Raw genomic sequence first — 12,353 nt, 5'->3', positions numbered from 1 at the left:
TTTTCCCAGTTTTATCCCTGGAATCCTTTGCTTTAAAAAAGCATTGCTCTTCTTGTTGTATCTCGTCTGTCGAATGGATACCCACGTATCCCTATAATCTTTTGCTTTAAAAAGCATTGTTCTTCTTGTTGTACTGTATATCGTCTGTCGAATGGATACCCACCAGTGCTTTTCTCTGTTGTCAGTTGTCAGCCTATTAATGGACTAATTGTGAGCTGATATCACATTATTGTGTTGCCCTGAACGTTGTTTGTTGCCCTCAAACGTTTCTCGCCGCCGGTTTTGGTTTGATACGCTGTTCTATCTGTGGTTGTGTTATAACGTGAACGTCCTTGTATATTATTTAGACTCGGGTTTAGTTACAATTGTTCATATTGATCACAGCTGAAAAGTCACCAGCTCCTGCACTGCAGTGCCCCTCAAACTAAGGCAGCCTCTTAAAGGAGAATTCCATACTAGAAGGCTTCCTTAACTTTCTTACCTTTCTTTGTAGTCGCTACGTCCCCACCAAAGAGGTCCAGGTGTTTTTTTGTGCAAAAACTCCTTATTGGCTATTTCCCCTACCATAAGCCCTCAATGAATTGCATTGAATTGAATGGGAATTGAATGGGGCTATCGGGTGTTGTGCTAATTCGCTTATTTCCATCGAAATAAGTAGTAAAGTGTGCCGCTTGGGATATTATTTACATTATGAAGAGAGGATATATACAAAAAAATAATCATTTTGAGCGATGGAAATAAGCGAATTAGCACAACACCCCATAGCCCCATTCAATTCCCATTCAATGCAATTCATTGAGGGCTTATGGTAGGGGAAATAGCCAATAAGGAGCTTTTGCACAAAATAACACCTGGACCTCTTTGGTGGGGACGTAATAACTACAAAGAAAGGTAAGAAAGCCTTTTAGTATGGAATTCTCCTTTAAGCAAGAAGCCAAGCAGGGAGCATAGGGAATGTGTCACGATAAGAAAATGTATTTTAGGACGGACTGCCGTTTGCATCCATCATTGCTCCTGTAGTACAGTACAACTGTATTTGTACGCTTACTGGATACTGGTTAGAGTTCAAGATTCCTGTTGTTTTGAGACCAAATATTTCAAGAACTCGTGCAGCACTATTTAAAATTGTGTCATCATAATATAGTACAAGGTTGGCCTGGGCCGTGGCTCAGCGGTCCAGGCACCTTGGCCGGCAGCCCGAGTCTGGCAGTGTGCCGTGGGCTCGACTCCCGATCCCGATGGATGCATGTCACTCCCCCATCTCTCTCCCCCATTTTCCTGTCGGCCTACTGTCTGTCCCTCTATAAAAAATATAAAATAAAGGCGAAAGCCGCAAAAAAAACATTTACTTAAAAAACTTACATTTTATTCATTTTTCATGAACAAGAATAGACAAAGACATACAGAAAGCAATAAGACACAAAATTGGACATTACAGTGTGTGTTGCCAAACATCAACTCAGGAAATAAAAAATAAAAATAGTAGTCAAATGTTATAGTTATTGGAGTTCACACACAGACAGGGTGATAATAAAATATATATATATATATATATATATATATATATATATTAACCCATTTAGGCCTGACCTCAAAAATTTTCTGAAATAAATATTTTCACGATTTTTCAAAAATAGCAGACCTACAAGCTCGTAGCGCGCCACTCGGTGGCGCGCTATGAGCTTGTAGATCTGCTATTTTTCAATAGCTAAATTATAACAATGTTTAAAACACCAAAAGGGGTTCCCGCCCAAAATGGGTTAATATAGTACAAGGTTAATCTGCTGAGGAAAAGTTGGTGATCGTTATTAATGTTATTGCAGGTTATTTATACATTGTATATCTACCTACTCTCTTTACATTATAGTAGATACAGTAGGTACACAGTCTAATGCATTGTATTACATCAGCAGAGAAAGAAAAGCCTGCTGTTTCGGCAGCCACTGCAAAACCAGAGTCCACTAATCTCGAGGCCGTACAGAATGGAGGTAGAGTTTTTGTGGTACCATTTCATCCCACTTTTGTCTACGTGCATTTTGCAAGTTGTGCTCGGTGTATGTTCACAATGAGTTCATGTTGTGTTTTCTGCACTTGTGTGCACCCTGTGACTTGAACGGTCTTGGTCATTTCTAAGTAAATGTTGTTTTGTTCAGGTTTGCTGAATTTGAATTGTATTCCCAGCACCTTACTTTGGGAGATTTTTTTTTTGGCATTTCATAGTTTGTGAATTTGTTGATAGCTCTCAGATCCCCCAAAGCAGAATATCAAGAGGAGAGGAAAACTGTAGTGCATCCACAGCTTTGTAATGTTTGAGCACCATGGTAGTCATTGTCCATTGTCGTTTGTGTGTGGCGTAATTATTGTTTTTTTTGGTGTCTGAGCATTCATTCACACATTTGTCTTGGTCTGTTTGTGTGTTTATACATTAGTAAATTGTATTAGTATTGTTGGAGATTACAAACAGAGAAAATACAGACGATTTTGATCTGATTTCATGCTGGAAACTCCCACTCCCATGGGTGATGTAAGAGCATGGTGAATTGCCTCCTTTTTGCATTTGATATAGATTAGTCTCCATGTGTATATCAAATCTGATAAATTGCGGGTCACACATTTTGAGCCTCCACTTAATTATATACCACCTTCAATCCCTAGTTCTTCCAGTCATGTTCACTGGAGAGCTGCGGAGCCAGAATGCTGAGGAGGGTGGCTGTGTTACCCTGCACTGTGAGCTCTCTAAACCTGGGGTCCCTGTGGAATGGAGGAAGGGGACACAGGCTCTTAAGTCTGGAGAAAAGTACCAGCTGAAAGAAACGGGATGTAGTTCTGAACTTCAGATCTTGGATTTGAACCCTGGAGACACAGGAACCTATTCTTGCTGTGCAGAGGCCGTGGAAACCTCGGCCACTCTTATAGTAAATGGTAGGACGTTGGTTGTTTTGCTGGTAGAAAGACTCCTTCAGCTTTTTGTTTATTTGTGCTGCTTACCTTTGCTGATTTTTTCTTTTTGCGGGAATTGTAGGTTAGATAATCAATCAATTATTATTCCTTTTTATTCGTCAGCTCTCCCGGTTACTTTCACTAAAGAGTTGGAGAGCCAGGAGGCCGAGGAGGGAGACAGTGTTTCGCTGCGCTGTGAGCTCTCTAAACCCGGGGTTGCAGTGGACTGGAGGAAAGGAGAGCTGGGTCTTTGTCCCTGTACCAAATACGATATCACACAGAAAGGACACAGTGCCACACTAGTAATCCGTGACGTAGACGTGGAGGACTCGGGTAGCTACACGTGTGACAGTGGTTATCGTCAAAGCACCTCACGACTAATTGTGAAGGGTATGTTATCAGTAGAAACCGTTTTCTGCCACTTGTTTTATTTTCTTGTGATGGGGTATCAACGCATCACTCCCCCCCCCTCCCCCCTATAATGTCTTCTCTCGTGTCTTACAATATGTATTCCGTTTTTACACCATCCCCCCCCCCACCCTGTAGCCCAACCGGTCTTTTTCAAGACCCCGCTGCAGAACGTAGACAGGGAGGCAGGGGAGATAGCCATTCTCCGCTGTGAGACCACCAAGCCGGGCGCTAGAGTGGTCTGGAGACGCGGCGACAGGGTGATTGAGTCGAGCAGCAAGTACCAGCTGAAACAGGACGGGGCTCAAGCACAGCTGATCGTCTATACAGTGCAGGGAGACGACTCTGGAGAGTACTCCTGTGACTCGGGGAACCAGAAGACCTCAGCCATTCTCACGGTGCATGGTAGGGATTAGTATAGCAAGGATTTTGTCATCCTTTCTTCATAATCCCTCTCGATCACATTCCTTGCCTCTGGAGTAATCCCCCCTTTCCTTGTTCCTAAATCGTTCCTTGTTCATCTGCCCTTTTCCCATCCTAACCAAATTTCACCCAATGACTCACCCATGTAACACATCCAGTGGGGAGATAATTATTTTGTGATTCTATACATCAACCCATGTGTCTGGCACTTTTCCTGTTTTTCAATAATTTCCTTCTGTCCCTTTTTGTCTTCTTTTGTAAGCACATCCTCTCTTTGCTTGTCTTGTCTTGCCTTGACATTCCCTCTCTAACAAACCTTCAATCACCGGAAACAAAATGTTGATCACTGTGCATACACCCTCATGTTGAACAAAGTGAGTATATCCCAACCACTCCAATCCTTTCCCTCCAAACAGAGGTTGTGGTTACCATAGTGAAGTTCTTGGAGAGCTGTGTGGTGCACGAGGGGGATGACGTCCACTTTGAGTGCCATGTTTCTCACGAGGATGCGCCGCTGGCCCAGTGGAAGCTCCAGGACGTCCCTCTACAGAGCAACGAGATGAACTTGATCCAGCACGAGGGCCGGGTGCACAGCCTCACACTCAGAGGCGTCACCAAGGTCGACTCAGGCACTGTAACCTTTGCAATGGGCAACCACACTTCCACTGCCTCTCTGACAGTCCGAGGTAAGAGGAACCTTTTTCCGCTATGAAGAAATAATCTTCATGTTTCATCAACCATGCAGACTCCTGTCTCGGGTCTGCAGTGGTGGACATTTTAAACGAAGCATTTCACATTGGATGCTTTCGATTCCCAAATGTTCATCTCACTCTCTCATTCCCTCTCACTTTCCACTTCATCATGTCCATATTTCACACCGAACCTCCTAATACTCTAAAGGACGTTATCTTCATCTCTAACTGAGGACATTCCACAGACAAACAGTTTTAAGGTGTCATAAATTAACATGGGCACAGTGACATACGTAAATACACGTTGACATGCATTGTCAACAACTTGAGTATCAGTTGTTCTTGTAACCTGATAATGTTCCATTGAACATTTGTATTGAAAAATGAAAATTGTTTTAATGTACATTGCTGAACAATATTGTTTCAGAGAAGAAGTGAGACATATGTGACCACAAAGGTGTGCCAGGATTTTCAACAGTCTTATTCTAAATGCTGATGAGTAGCCGAAATGCGTCCGTTTATCTGAGACTGCTGCTGCGGTAAATTAAGCAACTCAAAGAAAGATTATTTTGTGCACCCGTCTTTCCTTTTCTTAAACCACGGTCAGTTTAGCAATGAGCATACTTAGCTTGGGATTTCAGTCCCATCGTATTCTTATTCTAGTCATGTTTTTCTTGTATGCCTCCAAAATCGCTTAGTTGAAATTGTGAATATAGTATAACAGCACTGAATATTTCCTTTGAGGATACCGGTAAGTCTATATGTCATCATTCCCATGCTCACTCCTGAACCTTGACGGTCTCTCCTAAACCATCTCAACATGTTCACCTCCTAACTATGACGGTCTCTCCTAAACATTCTCAACACGTTCACCTACACTATGATGGTTTCTCCTAAAACTTCTCAACATGTTCACATAACCTAGAATGGTCTCCGCGTGTTCACCTAACCCGGACTCTCCTAAACATTCTCAACCTGTTCTCCTATAGTATTATGGTCTCGGACTCGGTGCGTTCTTATCTTCACCTAACTTATGACGGTATATCTCTCTGGCAGTGGCTCCAGTGTTATTCAAGAAGGGCCTCGAGAGCCACCAGGCGGTGGTGGAGGGCGGCGAAGCCACCCTGTCCTGTGAGGTCTCCAGTCCGGATGCCAAGTTGACCTGGAGGAAGGGTTCTGTTCTGCTCTCCCAGGGAGAGAAGTACTCTGTGGAGCATAGCGGCTCCACCCACGTGCTTGTGGTTCATAAGCTGAAGACGGACGATGGCGGAGATTACATCTGCGATACAGGCGACAAGCAGAGCACAGCCACGCTGACTGTCAAAGGTAAAAGACAACCTCAGAGTTCATTCTTTCGCCATGTCTCGTGACTAGAGGTACAGATAGAAATCCTGCAGGTCCTGGGCCGTGGCTCAGTGGTCCGGGCACCTTGGCTGGTAATCCAGTCTGACAGTGTGCCGCGGGTTCGACTCCCGATCCCGACAGCCTTTACTGCATGTCTTCCCCCCATCTCTCTCCCCATTTCCTGTCAGCCTACTGTCTGTCCCTCCATAAAAAAATATAAAATAAAGGCGAAAGCCACAAAAAAAAAACATTAAAAAAAAATCCTGCAGGCTGATACCTGGAATCGCGGGACCCTAATAATAATTTGTCAAACTTGACATAGCACTTTTTCATGACTGAGTAGGAATATTAGTGTGGTTGCCCTAACAGGGCAACCAGACTATTGTAATTGTAACACTTTATTTTTACTGGAGTAAGACTTTTTTTGACACGCTACTCCTCCCACAGTTTTGACTGTACGCACTTGAGCCATATCTCAAATTGCCCGGCTTCATCGGGAAGGATGTGCTTGTATTTTTTTAAGAGAAATGTTGTATAGTTTAATTGATATTAATTTATTAGTGAATAAAATTTCCCCATTGACATGAATGGGAAAATGCGATTTTTCGCATTTTCTCACATTCAAGTATTTTTTCCTCAGAGACTGTAAGGACTATAGTTACAAAACTTGGAGGGTAGGTTCATAATAATTACTAAAATTAATCAACTTATAATGTTATTGGTCGGCCTCATGGTGGCGCTATAACAGCCCACTTTACGTTTTGGCTTATAACTCTTGAACCGTAGGTCGTAAAATCAAAATTATTCTCTGGATTTCTTGGGTCATGACGCATCTCCCCATATAGGCCACGCCCATTTGCGTCATGATAGATTTTCCGCCATTTTGCATTTTCTCCAAAACACAATTTTTGCTCCTCCTCCTACAAATGTTGTCCAAATCTCACAAAAATCAGCAGACATGATCTCTGGACCTATCCGATTAAAACACCATCGGCAGAATTTTGGTAGTGCGTATCGTTCGGCCGTAATCGTCGTCCGAATTTAGTAGGAGGGGCCTATATCACAAAAAATGCCATAAATCACGAACGGAATGTCCAATCCATCCCAAATTTGAATCACATGTCGCGGGTGGTTCAATCAACGAAGTACCAAAAGCAATTCTATTTTCATCCATAGGGGGCGCCGCAAATGCGAGAAATGTAACCATTTGTCGCAAAAATATGATTTTTGGGGGATAAATCCCCTCCGAATTACTTACGCATGATCGCAGGGGTGCCGTGACGTTGTAATTGGCTGGCAATATCAGTGGGAGGGGCATATGTAAGCCACTGCGGCAACCACACTTTGCAATTTTTTAAAATTGCGACCTTTCTAGTTTTTTTAGTACTCGCAAGCACAAGCATTTTTTGTTTTGACCTGCTCTCACCTCTTATATTACACTTAAGCAATATTAAGTATTAAGAAAGTGTTAAAGGGTGAGTTGGCGAGTTTAGACCTATTTATAATTTATATTTAGTTGTGCACTGGTGTTTTGCACCAAAAATAGCTGACCTACGAGTCGCAATGTGACACGTTGTGAGGCTATTTTCAGTATGCGACGCCCATGTGAAACGTAAAGAATAATAGCTACAGATGTGTCTGGAAAAATGGCAAGCTCCCGTTTATACGATCTAGCTGTATTCCAAACGGAATATTTGAAATTAGCTCCAACTAGAAAAACCTCGGAACACAGGTCTCCGCCAGGCCAGGTAGCTTATTGTGGGCCAGCAAAGTAAAAAACAAACTGGTGGAAAACTTGTGGGACGCTTGGACGATGCATTCATGATTTGAGGAATTTTGTTCAAAACGGGCCACGTACTCCTGGAAAGTTTGGAAGCCAATCTTAGCCAATCAAGATGGAATATGACAAATTGGACAGGTAAAAAAAATCACACCCGTGTGAAGTGAGGGGCGCTCTTATCATCTTACAACATCGAGGAGGGAATTCGGTATAATACTAATAATATAATAACGACTCAAACTTAATACATACATGGTATGTTTTACGTGTAAACTCTATTAATCTAACTCTAATATATTAAAGTCTAACTCATGTTGCTATGATTAGGTGATGTAATGATGATGTAAAACAAACGGTGTCAAAACAAACATTAAATTCTCTTTATTGTTAATGGCATTTAATGTTTGTGTTAGGGATAAGATGACGTACATTTTTCCTTCATTGTCAATGGCGTTTTTAAAACAAACATTGAACTAAAAACAAACATTACACCTGTATATAGGAGGCTAGCACCCCTCAAAAATGTATTATGCCAAAAATCGGCCTCCTGGCTCCTATAACAGGCCCATGTGATGTTTGGGGAAAAGGTTCTGCTCTAGCCTCCAGGGAGTGTGCTTGCACAGTTTCACCACAATCTGTCCAACGGTGCTGGAGATTAGCTGTCCACACAGACAGAATCACGGATGGACGAACACACAAAAACATAGCCTCGGCCTGAGTCGGCCATGCCTTCGGCCTGGTGGAGACAAAAGCTATTTGTGAGCTCCACAGGGAGGCTGAGAATAAAGATATGTAAAGTACATCAATTGAAAATTTCTGTCATTCACAAAACTATTTTTATTTGCTGCACTGCAGACTGCACTGGCATATTTTGAGTTTAGCATACCACCAGGTCAGGTTGTAAACATTTGCGTCTGGAGAGAGCTTAGCTTTCTGGTCTGCAAAGGTAAAGACCATACATTTGGTTACCATAACAATTTCACAGGCTAGCGTTCCTAGAACTATTTTGACAGTACCTACTACTTGCAATTCTTGTTAGCATCAGGATAAGAGGCAGTTTATATATTCATGTAAAACGGTCCAACCTCATGGTGATGCACATCTTTAACGATTCCCGTTGAGAACCCCCACTCCTCAGATGTGCTCAATTGACCTTCCCCATCATCCCATTCACCTTCAGAGCGCGTGCGCATCGTCCGAGAACTCTATGATCAGACCGTGATCACTGGCCAGGACGCCCTCTTTGAGGTTGAACTGACACACTCGGGAGTCACCGACGTGGAATGGTGGCTCGGAGACAATCCCCTGCAAAACAATGATCTAAACGAGATGAGCTGCCAGGGCAGAGTGCACCGCCTGGCACTGAAGATGGTAACCACGGATGAATCGGGAGACGTGGCCTTTGTTGTGGGAGCCGAGAAGACCGTGTGCGCTCTCCTGGTGCAAGACAAACCCAAAGGTAATGGACATGACGTGGCCACTAGAGGTCTTTAATCCCTGCCATCTCATGCCATTCCATCATCCATCAAGCAGCTTTGCTTTTGCTAATGGAAGATCTGCTGCCAAGCCCGCCGCCATTACCCCCTTTCATCTTAACCTTCCCAGACGTGTTCTTAGATGTGATTCACATCCCCTGGCCTTCACTTTATAGCATTTTGCTATAAAACGAAACGCCACCTAAAAGGCTAACAAAGACATTTGCATTAGACTAGATTGATTGCTAAAACTGTCATTGTTCAAATAGAGAAGGGCAGTTTGAAATGTGGCCTAACATTTTGTCGTGATAGCCTGAAATCTGAATATTGCATGAAAGTAAAGTAACTGTTATTATGCGGATGCTGAAAAGTTTAAGGTAAGTATTTGCTCTATTGTAAAAGTCACTGCATGCATCCGTTTCTATTTATCCAAATTATAATTATTTATAAAAGCAGGTAGACGGGGAATATAATGTAACGTATAGTCTTGGGTTTCCCCATATCCGCAGTGCTAATACTAGAGAGTCCACACGACACTGTGGCCCTAGAGGGTGAGACGGTCACCCTGGCCTGTACCATCTCAGACCCCAAGGCCGCCGTCACCTGGACCAGGAACAATCTGGTCATCAGTGAAGGTCTCAAGTACGACCTGAAAAAGTACGGAGCTTGCCATCAGCTCCGCGTCCACAACCTCCTGCCTGAGGACTCTGGGACGTACACCTGTGACACGGGAGACAGTCGGTGTGAAGTCATCTTAACTGTGGAAGGTAAAGAACGTCGCCGGCGCTAGGAGAAAACACAAAGTCCTTTACCTGTTGCTTGCCTTCGAGGCTGTGGATCAAGATTAACGGATTCGGTTGAAACTCACAATGCAACATTCTTGAATGTCCCCTTGTCCTCTTAACATGCACCTGGTCCGCTCTCAACAACATGCATCATCGAAATCAACTTTTATCTCCCACAGCAGAGATGCGTGTCTTCAACCAGTGGCGTGCACAGACATTTAGAGGGGCAGGTGCTCAAGTTAAAAAAGGGCACCTTGTGCAGAGCGTGGAACCGTCCGGTTGCCTTAACCCATTTTGGGCGGGAACCCCTTTTGGTGTTAGCATTATGTTATGCTTTAGCTATTGAAAAATAGCAGATCTACAAGCTCATAGCGCGCCACCGAGTGGCGCGCTATGAGCTTGTAGGTCTGCTATTTTCAAAAAAAAAGAAAAAAGAAAGAGAAAAAAAAAGTTTTTTTTTCTCCTTTTTTTTTCAAAAGGGCACATTGCCAAAAGGGCAGGGGGTGCTCCAGCACCCCCTAGTGTCTATCTGTGCACGCCACTGTCTTCAACCACCCGTTTCATTTTCTGATGTTTTTTAACTCGTCACCAGGTGCCCCCGCGTTCTTCCAGAAAGAGCTGCTGAGCCGGGAAGCCGTGGAGGGGGACGATATTACGTTTCGCTGTGAGCTCTCTAAGGCGGGCGTTCGTGTGGAGTGGAGGAAAGGTGGCGTGGTCCTCCACGCCGGTAAGAAGCATGAGATGAGTCAGGAAGGGTGCGTTCGCCAGCTCTTCGTGCGGAACGTGGAGCTCGAAGACAACGGGTACTACACGTGCGACGCCGGGGACCAGCTCACCACCGCCTCTTTGAAAGTGCAAGGTACAGTATTCAGGTTTCAATATACTCTCTGTGTGTCTCTGTCCCCTGGTCTCTCTGCCTCACATCACTGAGCGGATCTGTCATCACTTTTTACGGTTGAGCTGAGAATGTCAATGGGAGACATCTTCCACAATTTCTTGTGAAAATGTTGACTTTTACATTTTTTATTTTTAATACTGTACAGTATGTAGGCCTATCTGTAGGCCTCTTTACTTTTTTCTATGGACAGTACACATACAGTATGCAGTAGTTTTATAACAAAATATTTGTTTGTACTAAACGTACAGTACAGTATGAGTAATGTGAAAACCTGAGTGTATGTGTGTGTATCGGTGTTGATTTTGACAGCACATTTTGATTCATAGTCACAGTCATAGTCTTTTAAATAGTTTCAATTTAGTTAGTTACCTGGAATGTTTTAGTGTTAGTCTAGTTGTAGTCGACTGAATATCACAAGATTGTAGTCGACTAAATCTACCGTTGATTTGGTCTACTAAAATGTGCCTTGATGCCGTCGTCATGGCTAATTTTATACTTGCTGAAAATAGCAGATCTACAAGCTCACAACGTGTCGCGCTAGTGATGCATGTGAGCTTGTAGATCTGCCATTTTCAGCATGCAACCAAACATCCAATGACTTGTCTTTTAGTTCTACTTGATCTCTTGTCCACTAGTTTTTATTTCGTTTTCTTCCGTGGAAAAAAGGTAGTCGACGGAACATTTTTCGTCATAGTTTTAGGCGACGAAATCAAACACTGGTGTGACTGTGTATATGTGTGTGTGTGTGTGTGTTTCACTCTGCAGTGAAAGAGGTCTCCATTGTGTCTGGTTTAAAGCCCACCGACGTCTTTGTTGGGGAGTGGGCCACGTTCTCCTGTCAGCTGTCCGGTAGGGCAGCCGGCGAGGTGCAGTGGTGGCTGGACGGCACCTTGCTGGCGCACAGCCCGTTCACTGAGATCGGGCTGAGCCACGGCGGCCACGTCCACACACTCACCTTAAAGAACCTGGCGCCAGACGACTCTGGCACGGTCACGTTTAAAGCCGGCAGCGCGTTGCTGTCCACAGCAAAGCTCTTAGTGAAAGGTATCGGGGGTTAGAAGTGGCCGGGTCAGAGATGGCTGCTCATTGCTCAAGACATTCATGGAAAAGGAGCAAAATCACTTGAACTCTTTTCTCCCCCAGAGCCTGCAGTTTGATAAATAAATCTGTTCTGAGCAATAATGTACTTTTAAGCCTACTTCAAAGCCATGCCTAAAACGATGACAATGGCAGTATTTTCTGTATTCTTCCTACTTCAGTATTGTATGTTATGGGTCAATTTTGACACTCAAATTAAAACTTAACGCAGACGATTTTGCCGTGTATGGTGAAATTATGAATTATTTGATACACAGTGATATAAGAAAGAAAATTAAAAGTATTGCACAGTGTCCTTGAAAGAGTTCTAGGCTCCTTATGAATGAATTGACAGATGTTGAGTAGAAGCTGGCTGTGTAACTTGTGATTTCTGTGCCTCATCCGTGCATGAGCAGAAATGGTTCCTCATTTCATTAATAATAATAACGGCATTAGAGTGATTCATGCTGTGTGTGCACAGTACAATCCCAGTCTTAATTTAACTCACAGGTACATGTGTGTGTTTTCATA

General features: G+C 43.4%; 1 protein-coding gene across 50 annotated transcripts in view; it reads left to right on the top strand.

Annotated features, from left to right (window-relative positions):
- obscnb (obscurin, cytoskeletal calmodulin and titin-interacting RhoGEF b) overlaps nucleotides 1-12,353 on the top strand; it is a 123,979-nt gene that overhangs the window by 71,925 nt on the left and 39,701 nt on the right. For 18 of the 50 annotated variants that reach the window (XM_079530122.1, XM_079530078.1, XM_079530119.1 and 15 more), the window contains 7 exons: nucleotides 1,911-1,988; nucleotides 4,188-4,457; nucleotides 5,520-5,789; nucleotides 8,768-9,046; nucleotides 9,572-9,829; nucleotides 10,440-10,706; nucleotides 11,511-11,789. The exons of 2 other annotated variants lie outside the window; for them this stretch is intronic. In XM_079530122.1, coding sequence (XP_079386248.1) covers nucleotides 1,911-1,988; nucleotides 4,188-4,457; nucleotides 5,520-5,789; nucleotides 8,768-9,046; nucleotides 9,572-9,829; nucleotides 10,440-10,706; nucleotides 11,511-11,789 — 1,701 coding nt within the window. The remainder of the gene's footprint in view (nucleotides 1-1,910; nucleotides 1,989-4,187; nucleotides 4,458-5,519; nucleotides 5,790-8,767; nucleotides 9,047-9,571; nucleotides 9,830-10,439; nucleotides 10,707-11,510; nucleotides 11,790-12,353) is intronic. 30 more of the 50 variants (XM_079530110.1, XM_079530109.1, XM_079530105.1 and 27 more) reach the window with 10 other exon arrangements.

Source organism: Electrona antarctica (assembly GCF_951216825.1).
Source record: "Electrona antarctica genome assembly, chromosome: 19".
Classification (NCBI taxonomy): domain Eukaryota; kingdom Metazoa; phylum Chordata; class Actinopteri; order Myctophiformes; family Myctophidae; genus Electrona; species Electrona antarctica.
This window is presented reverse-complemented; position numbering and strand designations above follow the sequence as displayed.